This window comes from Eleutherodactylus coqui, chromosome 6, assembly GCF_035609145.1.
Source record: "Eleutherodactylus coqui strain aEleCoq1 chromosome 6, aEleCoq1.hap1, whole genome shotgun sequence".
Classification (NCBI taxonomy): domain Eukaryota; kingdom Metazoa; phylum Chordata; class Amphibia; order Anura; family Eleutherodactylidae; genus Eleutherodactylus; species Eleutherodactylus coqui.
The window spans coordinates 110,990,429-111,007,193 of record NC_089842.1 but is presented as its reverse complement, the minus strand read 5'-3'; the positions used below and the strand labels follow the sequence as shown (position 1 = coordinate 111,007,193).

At 46.1% G+C, this 16,765-nt stretch overlaps 1 protein-coding gene across 1 annotated transcript; it reads right to left on the bottom strand.

Moving 5' to 3' along the window:
- Window positions 1–1,123: 1,123 nt before the first annotated feature.
- Window positions 1,124–15,890, bottom strand: LOC136631425 (nicotinamide N-methyltransferase-like). The gene is made up of 3 exons (XM_066605713.1): window positions 15,713–15,890; window positions 9,485–9,692; window positions 1,124–1,998 (listed from the first exon to the last, which is right to left on the bottom strand). The coding sequence occupies exons 1-3, from the start codon at window positions 15,861–15,863 to the stop codon at window positions 1,575–1,577; spliced, it is 783 nt and encodes a 260-aa protein (XP_066461810.1). The 5' UTR covers window positions 15,864–15,890; the 3' UTR covers window positions 1,124–1,574.
- Between the last annotated feature and the right edge of the window lie 875 nt (window positions 15,891–16,765).

Below are 16,765 nucleotides of genomic sequence, written 5' to 3'. Positions count from 1 at the left end.
GCGTGTTTTACTGTACTTTTTGTGCATGCAAATCATGTTACCATACTTCCATTGATTTCAATGGGCAATTAGTGTAATGAGTTCAGTATGTGCTATTTTCCTATGCAAATACGCAGGAAAATAGAGCATGCACCATTTTTTTGCACAATTGAAATGCGCACTCAAAGTACATGCATGTAAATGAATGCATTGAAATAAATGAGTTCTATTCACTGTGAATTGCACAAATTTTGCATGTGCAATGCGTTGCACAAATACATAAGTGTGAATAAGCCCTAAGGCTGCTTTCACATCTGCTTTGGAACCTCTGTTATCTAGTAAAATGCTGGACAGCTGAGCAAAACCATTATAGTCAATAGGGTTCATGCAGTGCTGTTTGATTTCATCATAGGACAGATCCATTCAGCCAGGAAATTCCCCATTCCTGCTCCCAAAGCAGTGCAGGAGAATGGAACCCCTGATGCAGATGCGAAAGCAGCTTTAAATCAAGTATAATGTGTCTTAAAAAACACTTTAGAATCACTTGCATAAGTAAAATCATTCCAAAGTTACTACCATTTATATTGACACATGTCAGATTTGAAAAATTAGGCCTTGTCAGGAAAAAAATGGCTGCAAGGGAAAGAGGTTACTTACAGGTCATATTCCATATTTTTGTTCTTAGCCGTTTAGTCGTTCAGGACCCTTGGCGACCCTAAATGTTCCCTTCCTCCATGTTTTTCGGTTTTGCACGGCATCCTTTAGTTGTGTGCTATCGATGCCAGTATCAGCTTCGACAGAATCAAGCCATTGTTTACTTTGTTCTTTTGCCATTGATCTGTCAATTACTCCATTAACATCACTATTCTTTATTTTGGACCCGAAGCTTGTTTACTTTGTATACTGGTTTATGTCTGTAGGAACTGACGGATTGTTGAATTTTTACCATTTATTATGCTATTTATTTTATAGTAGGCTAGCTAATTGCGCACCTAAAAAAGAAAGATGCTACTCTTTACCTTGTTTAAGTTATCTGTACTGTTTACAATATTCTGCCTCTCAGGTGTCAATTCTCCTGAAAAGTACTTTTCCCTGACTCGACTGTAAAACTTTCATACCCGATTAACCACACTCAGCTGTTTGTTACATACATTTATTATATAGACTGTAGTATTATTTATCATGCAATCCTTTTTCCATTCTACTGTATATACTGATTACTTTTCAGTAGACTTCATTTGGTTAAGCAACTTGTTTATTAGTGTTTACTACATGCAATGTCTGATTTTGTTCATGTTCCTTCTAATTTGTAGTGTTCTAGAAAATGTTGTCACATACATAAAGATTATTTAGTATTTTTAACTGTACAGGATAGTGTAGACAATTACACTTTTCTATGCTTGGGCATCCCGCACCAAATTGTCTAAAAATGCATACAATTTTTACTGAAATGCAGCGCTAAGGGGGTAATGAATAGTATAGTCAGAGGCTTCTGTTGGAGTTATACTGCAGAAAATTTTATCAACCTAATCATCTGATGAAGGCTCGGACCTATAAAGCTTAACAGAGTCTGATTTGTAAGTTTCTACTCCAACCTATTTCTCCTTGCAAGCAGCAATGAATATGACGGCCTTGTAGTCAATAAGGTCAGTGGTACTCGCTCTCTCCTTAATCTCACAGCAATTAATAACAAAGCCTGCTTCACATAGAGCTTTCCTTGCAAAATCTTCATCATATCTGAGAACATGGAGCTTGTCTTTCTGGATTCTGAAATAAGTTGCATCTAAATCCCCAATTAATATGAGGCATCCTCCAGGTCTCAGCAAACATGAGAACTTCCTGAGATAACTTCTGTATTCATCATGGTCTTTGCTGATAACATCTAGAAGCCAAGCACTGATAATACAATCACCTGGTGGTACGTTCATTGGATCTATCATATTTTCTTTCTCAAGGTCACATTTCATTACATGTTGAATTGCTAATCTCATTTTTTCTTCTTTGTCCTGTAACTGGTCTCTGAAAGAAATTGGAAAAATGAAGAAAGTCAATATCCCACAGTCAATATTACTGTGGGCATGAAAGTTCAGTAGTTAGTATTAGATATTGGCTCCCAGTACTCGTAGAAATACTTGAATTCAACCAAGACCAGTGTACTAAATGTCAGGCTTATACTGTGTCCTTCCAACAGTAACTATTATCATACAGGAAGCCATGGCAGAGAATATTTGAGTGCATGAATGTAGATTTTACAGCTGCTTTGTAGATTTTACAGCTGACTTGTAAAATTAGATCAGGAATAGACTAGCATTACAACATAAAGTAGAGAGAAGATATATTACCTAAACATTCTCTAGATCTGTTTCATATTGTTTGTGTTGTAACAATGCTGATAATGAGGGCTTAAATGGACAACCATGATTTTCTTCCGTTTTGCAGGCATGAAAATCACGGCCACAAGACGGTATGAAACGAAACCATTGATTTTAATGGTGTCATCTTGGCTAGCGGGATTCTCGCACGATATCACTGCGTGCGAGAAAAGATTGGGCAGGACTAGAGATGAGCGAGCACTAGAGATGAGCGAACGTACTCGGTAAGGGCGATTTCGCAATCGAGCACCGCGATTTTCGAGTACTTCACTGCTCGGGTGAAAAGTACTCGGGTGCGCTGTGGGTGAGCGGGCGGTTGCAGCGGGGAGTGGGGGGAGAGGGAGAGAGAGAGGGCTCCCCCCCTGTTCCCCGCTGCTACCCCCCACTCCCCTCTGCAACCCCCCGCCCCACAGCGCACCCGAGTACTTTTCACCCGAGTAGTGAAGTACTCGAAAATCGCGGTGCTCGATTGCGAAATCGCCCTTACCAAGTACGTTCGCTCATCTCTAGCGAGCACCAAAATGCTCGGGTGCTCGTTACTCGGGACGAAAATTTTGCGATGCTCGAGGGTTCGTTTCGAATAACGAACCCCATTGAAGTCAATGGGCGACCCGAGCATTTTTGTATATCGCCGATGCTCGCTAAGGTTTCCATTTGTGAAAATCTGGGCAATTCAAGAAAGTGATGGGAACGACACAGCAACGGATAGGGCAGGCGAGGGGCTACATGTTGGGCTGCATCTCAAGTTCCCAGGTCCCACTATTAAGCCACAATAGCGGCAAGAGTGGGCCCCGCCCCCTCCCAACAATTTTTACTTCTGAAAAGCCCTCATTAGCAATGCATACCTTAGCTAAGCACCATACTACCTCCAACAAAGCACAATCACTGCCTGCATGACACTCTGCTGCCACTTCTCCTGAGTATCATGCTGCCCCCCCCCCCCCCCCGCACGACCCAGTGTCCACAGCGCACACCAAATTGTCCCTGCGCAGCCTTCAGCTGCACTCATAGCGACACCACCCTCATGTCTATTTATAAGTGCGTTTGCCATGAGGAGGAACCGCAGGCTAGGCAGCGACCCTCTTTAAAAGGGGCAGGGCGATAGCCCACAATGCTGTACAGAAGCACTGAGTAGTATAATCCTGTGCCACCGCCATCAGGAGCTGCACACGTATAGCAATGGGGAACCTATGTGCCACACACTATTCATTCTGTCAAGGTGTCTGCATGCCCCAGTCAGACCGCGTTTTTTTATAAATAGTCACAGGCAGGTACAACTGGGAATCCCGAACTCCGCAATGGGAATTCCGTGTGCACCCACAGCATGGGTGGCTCCCTGGAATCCACCGGCTGTACATAAATGTATCCCATTGCAGTGCCCTGGACAGCAGAGCTAACGTCAGATTAAATGCAGGTGGGCTTCGGCCCACACTGCATGCCCCAACCTGACCGGGCTTTTTAATTCATAGACACAGGCAGGTACAACTCCTTATTGTGAAGTCCCTGTGGACCGACAGCATGGGTGGGTGCCAGGAAGCCACCGGCGGCACATAAATATATCCCATAGCATTGCCCATCACAGCTGAGGTAATGTCATGTTTAATGCAGGTGGGCTTCGGCTCACACTGCATGCCGCAGTCAGACTGGGGTTCTTTAGAAGTGGACACATGTCGTTTCAACTCCGTGTGGACCGACAGCATGGGTGGCTCCCTGGAACCCACCGGCGGTACATAAATATATCCCATTGCAGTGCCCAGCACAGCTGATGTAACGTCAGCTGTAATGCAGGTCGGCAAAAAATTAATTGGATTACACTGTATGCGAGGGCCGTAAAAAATTGGTGTACCAACAGTACTAATGTACCTCAGAAAAATTGCCCATGCCCAACCAAGAGGGCAGGTGAAACCCATTAATCGCTTTGGTTAATGTGGCTTAATTGGTAACTAGGCCTGGAGGCAACCCAGTTAAAATAAAAATTGGTTCAGGTGCAAGTTTCAACGCTTTAATGAGCATTGAAACGTATAAAAATTGTTTAGAAAAATTATATGACCGAGCCTTGTGGGCTAAGAAAAATTGCCCGTTCGCCGTGATTACGTGAGGTTTCAGGAGGAGGAGCAGGAGGAAGAGGAGGAATATTATACACAGATTGATGAAGCAAAAATGTCCCTGTTTTTGATGGTGATAGAGAACGATGCTTCCATCCGCGGGTGCAGCCTACGTATTGCTTAGGTATCGCTGCTGTCCACTGGTGGAGAAGAGAAGTCTGGGGAAATCCAGGCTTTGTTCATCTTGATGAGTGTAAGCCTGTCGGCACTGTCGGTTGACAGGCGCGTACGCTTATCTGCGATGATTCCCCCAACCGCACTAAACACCCTCTCTGACAAGACGCTAGCCGCAGGACAAGCAAGCACCTCCAGGGCATACAGCGCGAGTTCAGGCCACGTGTCCAGCTTTGACACCCAGTAGTTGTAGGTGGCAGAGGCGTCACGGAGGACGGTCATGCGATCGGCTACGTACTCCCTCACCATCCTTTTACAGTGCTCCCGCCGACTCAGCCTTGACTAGGGAGTGGTGACACAGTCTTCCTGGGGAGCCAGAAAGCTGTCAAAGGCCTTAGAGAGTGTTCCCCTGCCTGTGCTGTACATGCTGCCTGATCTCCGCGCCTCCCCTGCTACCTGGCCCTCGGAACTGCGCCTTCGGCCACTAGCGCTGTCGGATGGGAATTTTACCATCAGCTTGTTCGCCAGGGTTCTGTGGTATAGCATCACTCTCGAACCCCTTTCCTTTTCGGGTATCAGAGTGGAAAAGTTCTCCTTATACCGTGGGTCGAGCAATGTGTACACCCAGTAATCCGTTGTGGCCAGAATGCGTGTAACGCGAGGGTCACGAGAAAGGCATCCTAACATGAAGTCCGCCATGTGTGCCAGAGTACCTGTACGCACCACATGGCTGTCCTCACTAGGAAGATCACTTTCAGGATCCTCCTCCTCCTCCTCCTCAGGCCATACACGCTGAAAGGATGACAGGCAAGCAGCATGGATACCCTCAGCAGTGGGCCAAGCTGTCTCTTCCTCCTCCTCCTCATCCTCCTCATGCTCCTCCTCCTCCTCCTCAACGTGCTGAGATATAGACAGGAGGGTGCTCTGACTATCCAGCGACATACTGTCTTCCCCTGGCTCTGTTTCCGAGCGCAAAGCGTCTGCCTTTATGCTTTGCAGGGAACTTCTCAAGAGGCATAGCAGAGGAATGGTGACGCTAATGATTGCAGCATCGCCGCTCACCATCTGGGTAGACTGATCAAAGTTTCCAAGGACCTGGCAGATGTCTGCCAACCAGGCTCACTCTTCTGTAAAGAATTGAGGAGGCTGACTCCCACCGCGCCGCCCATGTTGGAGTTGGTATTCCACTATAGCTCTACGCTGCTCATGGAGCCTGGCCAACATGTGGAGCGTAGAGTTCCACTGTGTGGGCACGTTGCACAGCAGTCGGTGCACTGGCAGATGAAACCGATGTTGCAGGGTGCGCAGGGTGGCAGCGTTCGTGCGGGACTTGCGGAAATGTGCGCAGAGCCGGCGCACCTTTCCGAGCAGGTCTGACAAGCATGGGTAGCTTTTCAGAAAGCGCTGAACCGCCAAATTAAAGACGTGGGCCAGGCATGGCACGTGCGTGAGGCTGCCGAGCTGCAGAGCCGCCACCAGGTTACGGCCGTTGTCACACACGATTATGCCCGGTTGGAGGCTCAGCGGCGCAAGCCAGCGGTCGGTCTGCTCTGTCAGACCCTGCAGCAGTTCGTGGGCCGTGTGCCTCTTATCTCCTAAGCTGAGTAGTTTCAGCACGGCCTGCTGACGCTTGCCCACCGCTGTGCTGCCCTGCCGCGCGACACCGACTGCTGCCGACGTGCTGCTGCTGACACATCTTGATTGCGAGACAGAGGTTGCGTAGGAGGAGGAGGAGGGTGGTTTAGTAGAGGAAGCATACACCGCCGCAGATACCAGCACCGAGCTGGGGCCCGCAATTCTGGGGGTGGGTAGGACGTGAGCGGTCCCAGGCTCTGACTCTGTCCCAGCCTCCACTAAATTCACCCAATGTGCCGTCAGGGAGATATAGTGGCCCTGCCCGCCTGTGCTTGTCCACATGTCTGTTGTTAAGTGGACCTTGGCAGTAACCGCATTGGTGAGGGCGCATACAATGTTGCGGGAGACGTGGTCGTGGAGGGCTGGGACGGCACGTCGGGAAAAGTAGTGGCGACTGGGAACTGAGTAGCGCGGGGCCGCCACCGTCATCATACTTTTGAAAGCCTCCGTTTCCACAACCCTATACGGCAGCATCTCCAGGCTGATAAATTTGGCTATGTGCACGTTTAACGCTTGAGCGTGCGGGTGCGTGGCGGCGTACTTGCGCTTGCGCTCCAACACTTGCGCCAGCAACGGCTGGACGGTGCGCTGACAGACATTGGTGGATGGGGCCGAGGACAGCGGAGGTGAGGGTGTGGGTGCAGGCCAGGAGACGGTAGTGCCTGTGTCCTGAGAGGGGGGTTGGTCTCAGTGGCAGGTTGGGGCACAGGGGGAGAGGCAGCGGTGCAAACCAGAGGCGGTGAACGGCCTTCGTCCCACCTTGTGGGGTGCTTGGCCATCATATGTCTGCGCATGCTGGTGGTGGTGGCTCCCCGGCTGATCTTGGCGCGACATAGGTTGCACACCACTGTTCGTCGGTCGTCTGCACTCTCAGTGAAAAACTGCCAGACCTTTGAGCACCTCAGCCTCTGCAGGGTGGCATGGCGCGAGGGGGCGCTTTGGGAAAGAGTTGGTGGATTATTCGGTCTGGCCCTGCCTCTACCCCTGGACACCGCACTGCCTCTTGCTATCCTTCCCTGCTGCTGCCCTTGCCTCCCCCTCTGAAGACCTGTCCTCAGTAGGCGTAGCAAACCAGGTGGGGTCAGTCACCTCATCGTCCTGCTGCTCTTCCTCCGAATCCTCTGTGCGCTCCTCCCTCGGACTTACTGCCCTTACTACTACCTCACTGATAGACAACTGTGTCTCATCGTCATCATCCTCCTCACCCACTGAAAGGTCTTCAGACAGTTGCCGGAAGTCCCCAGCCTCATCCTCCGGACCCCGGGAACTTTCAAAAGGTTGGGCATCAGTCACGACAAACTCCTCCAGTGGGAGAGGATTCGGATCCCTTGCTGCCCATTCTGGGCAGGGGCCCGAGAACTGTTCCTGGGAGTCTGCCTGCTCCTCAGAATGTGTCATTGTAATGGAGTGAGGAGGCTGGGAGGAAGGAGGAGCAGCAGCCAGAGGATTCAGAGTTGCAGCAGTGGACGGCGCAGAACTCTGGGTGTTCGATAGATTGCTGGATGCACTTTCTGCCATCCACGACAGGACCTGCTCACACTGCTCATTTTCTAATAAAGGTCTACTGCGTGGACCCATTCATTGTGAGATGAATGTGGGGACACCAGAAACGTGCCTCTCTCCTAATCCCGCAGCAGTCGGCTGCGATACACCTGGATCAGGAGCTCGGCCTGTGCCCACACCCTGACTTGGGCCTCCGCGTCCTCGCCCGCGTCCACGTCCACGTCCTCTAGGCCTACCCCTACCCCTCAGCATGGTGTATTACCAGTAGTGCAGAAACAGAACGCTGTAATTAAATGTGCCTCTTATTGGCCTGTGGTTGGAGGCTGACTTCGCTTACGGAATGCACAGCAGAGCCAGGAAAGAATTTTGCGCAAGCCTGCGGTAACACTTAGCTGGCTGCATATGAATTAGGACAACTACCCCGAGCACAGACCCAGTACACTGAGGACGGTCACAGGCAGCCAAATAGATTTTTTTTCCCAAATGTTTTTGGAAAGGCCCACTGCCTTTATACACTGTATATGTCTTCCCTCTCTGCGTCACCACTACTGGCCCTGGAGTATGTAAAATAACTGCAGACTGTTGCACTGTGGACTGGAATACAGCGGTGATGTAACAGCCAACACAAAGCCAGGAAAGAATTTTGCGCAAGCCTGCTGTAACACTTAGCTGGCTGCGTATGAATTAGGACAACTACCCCCAGCAACTACCCCCAGTTTTTGGAAAGGCCCACTGCCTATATTCAATAAATATGTCTTCTGTCCCTGCCTCACCACTACTGGCCCTGGACTATGTATAATTACTGCAGGGCGCAATGCTCTGCACGGCCGATATACAAAAAAAAAAAAAGTGCAACACTGCAAAAAGCAGCCTCCACACTACTGCACACAGTTAGATGTGGCCCTAAGAAGGACCGTTGGGGTTCTTGAAGCCTAAAATACTCCTAACACTCTCCCTATGGCAACTCCAGCAAGACAGCACTTTCCCTGATCTCTGTCAGAACGCATCTGTGGCGAGCCGCAGGAGGGGCCGATTTATATACTCGGGTGACACCTGATCTCACCAGCCACTCACTGCAGGGGGTGGTATAGGGCTTGAACGTCACAGGGGGAAGTTGTAATGCCTTCCCTGTCTTTCTATTGGCCAGAAAAGCGTGCTAACGTCTCAGAGATGAAAGTGAAAGTAACTCGAACATCGCGTGGTACTCGTCTTGAGTAACGAGCATCTCGAACACGCTAATACTCGAACGAGTATCAAGCTCGGACGAGTACGTTCGCTCATCTCTAGGCAGGACCTATCTTCCTGCCTTTTTTTAAAAAAAAAACTCCCGAGTAATATCGAGGAATTTAGATAGTCGAAAAAAATACACTGGTTCATGTACAAATATGCTCTGTAGCTACGAGCGTATTTGCACATGCATTCATATGTTTAAGGGTGGCTTCAGACAACTGTATATTGGCCGGGTTTTCACGCCCGGACGATTTACTGTGTCCCTCTCTGCAGGGGGAAGAGGCTGGAAGAGCTGGGAGCAGTTCACTGACCTCCCGCCCCTTCTTCGCCCCCGTGCTGCCACTCCCATTGCAAATAGTGCCGTGGGGCGGAGAGGGGATGGGAGCTCACCGCACTGCTCCTGGCTCTTCCAGCCCCCCCTCCCCACCTGCAGAGAGGGACTCCGTATATTGGCCGGGCGTGAAAACCCGGCTGATTAATGGTCGTCTGAATAAGCCCTAAACCCTGACAGTGGGTTTTCACCTAATATTTAGTCAAATACTTCACCTGTTTCCCTGTATGTCTACATGAAGCTGTGTGGCATGGCCCCAATGAAATGCTCCTGTCCGTGTATCCAGCCATCTTTTCAACTCCAGGATGCATCTGTCTCTGACCTTCAGCACTATAATATGTTTGAAAAACTCACAGGCGGAATACAAATGATGAATCATGGAGCCAATGCTGAGGTCAATCAAGATCTCTCCTTTAATGTTACCTGTAAAATTAATTGCAGAATATTGAAACCGCTAAAATATTAAATCCACATAGGTGTGTAGGTGAACAATAACATATGTCTATATGACTTCCAAAGCATGGAAGTTTCCTAATACCCAAAAATAAGAAAATCAACACAGATTAACCTCTGATGCTCTACGCGAGTTTGAATGGGATCTGCAGGCATAAATCTAATACCGTTTAATCCCTATTTGTTTTTTCACTTTCATTTGTGACCCAATTTAAAATAAAAACCATAATTGTTGTTACTTTTAGGGTGGTTTCACAATTGCACAATTTTCGACTGATGTGAGAGACAATAAAAAAGCAGATAATAAATCTATTTTACAATGCTTTCCTTCTTATTAGCGATGTTTTCATTCTTGTAAGTGCAAAAAGTCACGGCATGCTGTATCTTTCTGCATTTTTCTTTTTTTATCGCCCATGTTTCTCTATGGAGCCTTCTTTTTATCACATTGCAACACATGAAACACTCATTGCAATGTGATTTTTAACATCATAATGTCCTATTGACTTTTGCGATAAAAAATCACCCGATTTTACCGTGGGCAGCAGCGATGCAAGATTATTCTCAAAAAAGACATCACTGATCCTCAAAAATCATGGAAACTAAGATGCGATTTTGCTGCAATTTTCTCATACCAAAATCATGATCGCCTGTGTGAAACTTGCCTTACAGTGAAATAGCTAAATGAGAGTTTGTTTTTTGCTGGACAAGTTGTGTTTTTCAGTGGTACCATTTAGCATGCCATAAGATGCATTGGAAAATTTCTAAGTGGGTCAAAATACCCGATGGATAGCATAGATCGCACTAAAATGCAAAAAATTTTTAAAAAGTTAAAGGGGTTGTCCCGCGAAACAAAGTTGGGGTATACACTTCTGTATGGCCATATTAATGCACTTTGTAATATACATTGTGCATTAATTATGAGCCATACAGAAGTTATTCACTTACCTGCTCCGTTGCTAGCGTCCCCATCTCCATGGTGCTGTCTAATTTTCAGCGTCTAATCGCCCGATTAGACACGCTTGCGCAGTCCGGTCTTCTTTCTTCTGAATGGGGCCGCTCGTGCCGGAGAGCGGCTCCTCGTAGCTCCGCCCCGTCACGTGTGCCAATTCCAGCCAATGGAATCGGCAATGGACCGCACAGAAGACCTGCGGTCCACCGAGGGTGAAGATCCCGGCGGCCATCTTCGCAAGGTAAGTAAGAAGTCACCGGAGCGCGGGGATTCGGGTAAGTACTATCCGTTTTTTTTTTTCAACACATGCATCGGGTTTGTCTCGCGCCGAACGGGGGGGCTATTGAAAAAAAAAAAAACCCGTTTCGGCGCGGGACAACCCCTTTAATGATTCAGCTGCCCTCATGGATCGGATCACGGATCTGGATGTCCTCCAGAACCTATTGCCGGTCTTCTGTGAATGCCCGCCAGGCGTCAATATGTCAGTCGCATGCACAGAAGGTCGGAAGCCCCAGGAGATTTGAAATGAGACAGGAGATGTCACCGGGGACCATGGTGACCAGTCCCTGGGTATGTGATAGCTGTTATAAATTGGATAACCAAGACCAGTGATCACCATTATCCATTGGATAATGGCGATCACAGAAAAGTGAAAAAAAAAGTTAAAGCTTCAGCTGCGTTCATGGATCGAATCCATGAAGGCAGCTGAAAATACCAATTTTACCACGTATAAGACGTGTTTTTTTGACAAATATTTTGCTCAAAAATGGCACCGAATCTTATGTAAGTTTTCGTTGGAAATGATCCTACAAAAACTTATATGAATGTCGGCTAAAAGGTACCACTCACAGGTGTGTGGGAGCCCTTAGGGCTCCATCACACTACCGGAGTGGGGAGGCAGAGCAGCGGCGCACAAAGCAACAGCGAGGAGAAGCAGGACAGCGACGTGGAGAATCAGAGCAGCAGTGCAGCTAGGTGAGTATGCCTGCACCCTCACACATACCCAGTACACACATTTTTCAAATGTGCATCCAAAATAAAGAAAACAGACGGAAATTTATATCTTATCAAAAATTTGCACAGTATGTTTGCACATATGTGAGAAAATGTGAAAAAAATGACATTTTTAAAAAAATGTTCCCAATTTTGGCGTTTTTAATAAATGTACACAAATTCTATCTGACTATTATTACCACCTAAATGAAGTACAATATGTGGCGAAAAAACAATGTCAGAATCATTTGGATATTCAAAACCTTAACGCAGTTAAAGTGACACGTCAGATTTCCAAAATTCGGCTTTGTCATTAAGACGCAAACAGGCTTGGTCACTAAGGTGTTAAATTGTTAACAGTCATAGTAAGAGGCATCTTTTGTCATGGTTTTTACAGGTTGATGTTGGCTCCGAAGCCCGCTCCATACCTAGACAACAGACATGCACCTTATCTGTATGGGAAGGGGTTAAAGACACATTAACCCCTTAATGACGCTGCCACTTTTTTTTTACTATTTTCGTTTTTTCCTCCCCCCGTTAAAAAAATTGTAACTTCTTTATTTATTCATTGATGTCGCTGTATGAGGGCTTGTTTTTTGCGGGATGAGTTGTATATTTAAATGGTGCCATTGACTGTACCATATAATGTACTGAAAAACTTTTAAAAAATTTTAAGTGGAGTAAAATGAAAAAAAAAACAGACATTACGTCATCCTTCAGTGCGTCTTGTTTCTACGGTGCACAAACTGCAGCAAAAATGACATAATAGCATTATTCTACAGGTCAGTATGATTGCTACGATACCAAACTTGCATAGTTTTTTTTTACTGGTTTACTACTGGTTTTTTTTCAGACATTTAATTTTTTAAAGTTATTTTCTGCCGCCATATTCTGTGCACAATAACTTTTTTATTTTTCTGTTGACATAGTTAAGCGAGGGCTTATTTTTTGCGGGATGTCCTGTTGTTTACGCTAGTATCAATTCTGAATACATACGACTTTTTGATCGCTTTTTATTGCATTTTTTTCTGGGAGACAGGGTGACTGTAAAAGTGCATTTCTGGCGTTCTTTATTTTTTTTTTCAGACAACGTTCACCATGTGGGTTAAATAATTCACTGCTTTGATAGATTGGGCTTTTACGGATGCGGCAATACCAAATATGTATTTTTATTTTGTGATTTAGGTTTTTTAATTATAGATACGGCAAAAGGGGGGTGATTTAAAATGTATTACTTTTTTTTTTTTACAATTAATAAAACTTTATAAATCTAACTTTCATTTTTCCTTTAAGCTCCCCTAGGGGCCACAACATGCAATGCTTTGATCGCTCCTGCAGTATGACGTAATACTATAGCATTACGTCATACTGCTTTTTGATAGGCAGTCTATCAAGCCACCCCACGGGGATGGCTTGAGAGGGAGTCTGCTAAGACAGCCCTGGGGCCTTTCAGAAGGCCCCCAGCTGCCATGACACCTGCACGGCTCCCCCGATCTCAGTGCGGGGGAGCTGTACGGGATGTTCAGGGGATTTAAATTCCACTGTCAGAATTGACAGCGGCATTTAAAGGGTTAATAGCCACAATCGGCGGCGTGGCTCATTGTAGCTATTGCCCGCAGCTGTCAGCTGTAATAAACAGCTGATATCCGCGCTGTGTGAAGAGAGGTCACGCCGCGACCTCTCTTTATACATACCCTGACGCTCCAGGATGTAAATGTACGTCCTGAAGCGGGAAGGGGTTAAAACCCTTAAGGACGCAGTCTTGTGTTTTTGGATAGTGAGTTGTTTTTCAAATTGCACAATTTTGGGATGCATTTTGCCATTGTTTTTTCAGATTTAGTTTTAATGGCGTACACATTCAATATAAATGATAGGATAACTTTATTATGCTTGCAAATATACCAAATTTAGGCCGCCTACACATAAGCGGGTTGCATTCCACATGTGGAATCCCGCAGTGGAATCCAGCCCTGGCAGCAGAGGTGCCACACATACATACTTTCTTTTTCTCTTCTCTGTACTGCGGGTGGTCCGAACGGTGAGTCGTCAGACAGGCATAGTACTTTTTTTTTTTTTTTAACTCTGCTTTTCCCACATCATTGCTTAGCAATGATGCAGAATCCGTGACCTTTCTGCAATGGCATTGCAGAAGGGCCATGGATCGGACAGCTTCCATTGACTTTAATGTGAGCCGTCCATGTGGAATCAGCTCAAAAATAGAACATTTCCATGAGTGGAAAATTGCAATTGATTTCCACTCGAGTAGAGAAGAAAGCATTTTTCAATAGCATGTTATGGGCAGTATTTGCTGCGAAATCTGGACGCTCGCTCCGGATTCCACAATGCAAATCCAGCTGTGTGCAGGCAGCCCTATGTAGAGGTGTGTTGCTTTTCTACTTTTGCACAATAAAAACAAAATAAAAATAAAAAGTATTTACATCTATACATTCAAGGACCCTTAACATTTTTATTCTTCCATCCACGGAGAATGTGAGACTTTGCTTTTTGCCACATTTATTGGTGATATTTTTGGGTACTTGTGGATTTTTGCGGATTTGCTAATACTGCTAAGGTCAGCTTCCAGCAGTCCAGCCTGGCCCTTCTTCCTTATCTACTGCTGCCCCCCATCTGCTTGCTCTACCACCCCTGAACCAAGCTCAAACTAGGGGCCATGTCCACTTGACATCAGTGATGGAGCACCCACTCCAGAAAGCCCCCCCCCCCACCTGTTACAATAACATAATTCCTGATGTATTATGACAGTGTGAGTTGAGAATGGGATTAAAGTAGTTCTTTGCTTTAGACCAGTGTTTCCCAACTTCAGTACTCATGGAGCCTCAGCAGGTCATGTTTTCAGGATCTCCTATAGCAAGAACACCTGTGGCAATGTCTGAGGCACTGACAATACATCATCTATGCAATACTAAGGAAGTCCAGAAAACATGACCTGTAGGGGCTTCATGAGGACTGGAGTTAGGAAACACTGCTTTAGGCCCCCTGCACAGGGGCGGAAATTTTGCGGCAGGATTTCGTGCAGAATTTCCGCCCCTGCCCGCCTGCATAGGATGGCATTGCAAAATGCAATCCTATGCAGGCGGCCGCAATTTGTCCGTGTGAAAATACACGCGGAAAACAAATCGCGGCATATCCTATATCTGTGCGGGTCTCGCAGAGGCCCGCACAGAAATGGCACTCCCAGCGCCCCAGCTGGCTGGCAGTCGGCACATCACAGAGTCGGAGCCGCGGGAGAAGGTGAGAACCGCACTGGTCTCTGCAGGGGCGCGGGTCAGGTCCCGCTGTGAGATTTCTCACAGGGGATCCGACTCGGACGTCTGCAGGTGGCCTTAGACAATCCTTACTTGTTAGAATGTTTCCTTGACAATATGCTGATATGCTGATGATTTCCGCTTCTGAAACCACAGCAATAAGCTGCAATCTGTGGGGAAACCAGAAAGCAGATATACCGTTTTGCTCCATCACCGCCACAGCAGACACTTAGCATTACACAGTGTCCATTCGATATAGTGGGTTGTGTCTGTAATACATTAGAGGATAGGTGCTGCAGGAGCAAGATATGCCCTTTGGAACCACTTTTCTATTTGGACAATTTTTCTGTCATTAAAGGGATATTTCAGTTAGTTAAAGAATTTGAAATTTCTTGAACTACTCAATATACCTCTTTATTGGTAACCTGACCATAAAGTGATTAGTGGTGCATTTTGTTTTTATTGTACAGTACACTTTGGAAATTCTTCAATATGACTGGGGCAGCATGTTGCCCTGTCTGAGCTCCCACACCCCCAAAAACAAGTTTACAGAATTTGTATTTAGTGTTTTTCAACTGTTCAAGATCAATACATTTAACTACTGAGAAAAAGTGCCACTCCCCTCCCCCCTCTTCTCCTCTACTCTGGAAAAGCAGGATGGTGGATGGATATTGGGTTTGGGGAAATGTCGTTTTCTAATGAGATCCTGTTGCAAGAAAGAAAATTGTTCTATAATAAATGTATGAAAAAATTAAACCAATTAAACATAAAATATTACATACCCATTTTGAAAGTTTTTGCAAGATTTTCCATGGGAAATGTCAGGAAATCCTCTGTAAAAGCTTTATAACTTTTATCTGCCAAATAATGTTCCAGATGTTGTCTGGAATCAAATCCATCTACATGATAGAGCTTATAGGCAGAAGAATCCATTGTGTAACCTTCTCTCACACTGACAGACTCTCTATACAGCAATGATTAAGAGCTTTCAATATTTACCAGGAATACATTTACAGCTTGTGTTTGCATGAATTATTTGTTACATCGTGAGTTGTTATTCATGATTATAATGCGTAAACATCATGAGAAAGTCATGGGAACGTGCTACCGTTAAGATACACATAAAAGAAGCGATCTTTAAATAAACAATTCTGTTTTGTTGTAAAAGCAACAATGGGAAAAAAATCCCCATAACCTAGGTGTTATTAGCATCGGGCATTGTGTCTCAGATCCTTAGCGAGCGTTAGTTTTAAAAGGGTTTTCAGTGACATTAAAAAAAGGTTAAAAGGGCTTAAAATTAAGAAAAACTGAATACTTACCTATACTGATCGCTCCTTATCCAGCATAGCAGCTGAATGCCCATCGAAATGAACCCAGAAGAAGTGGCAGGCAGTAACGTGCCATTTATTCTGCACTACTGAAGCCTGTGAGTGGCTGAGCGGTCACAGCAGGGGCGTAACTATAGAGGATGCAGGGGATGTGGTTGCACCCGGGCCCAGGAGCCTTAGGGGGGCCCATAAGGCCTCTCTTCTCCATATAGGGAGCCCAGTACTATGAATAAAACATTATAGTTGGGGGCCCTGTTACAGGTTTTGCATCGGGGCCTAGGAGCTTCAAGTTACGTCTCTGGGTCACAGGCACAATGTACAGCACTTGCCTACTTACTGCTTCTTCCAGGTTTATGTATTCGGCACCAAGGCTGCATCACTGGATGGGGAGTCTTGGGGAAAGATGAGTATTATATTTTTCTTCATTTTAAGCCTTTTAAACTTTTTTTTTTCACAGAAAACCCCTTTAACCCTTTCTCAACACATACTGTATTTGTATGGTGTTGA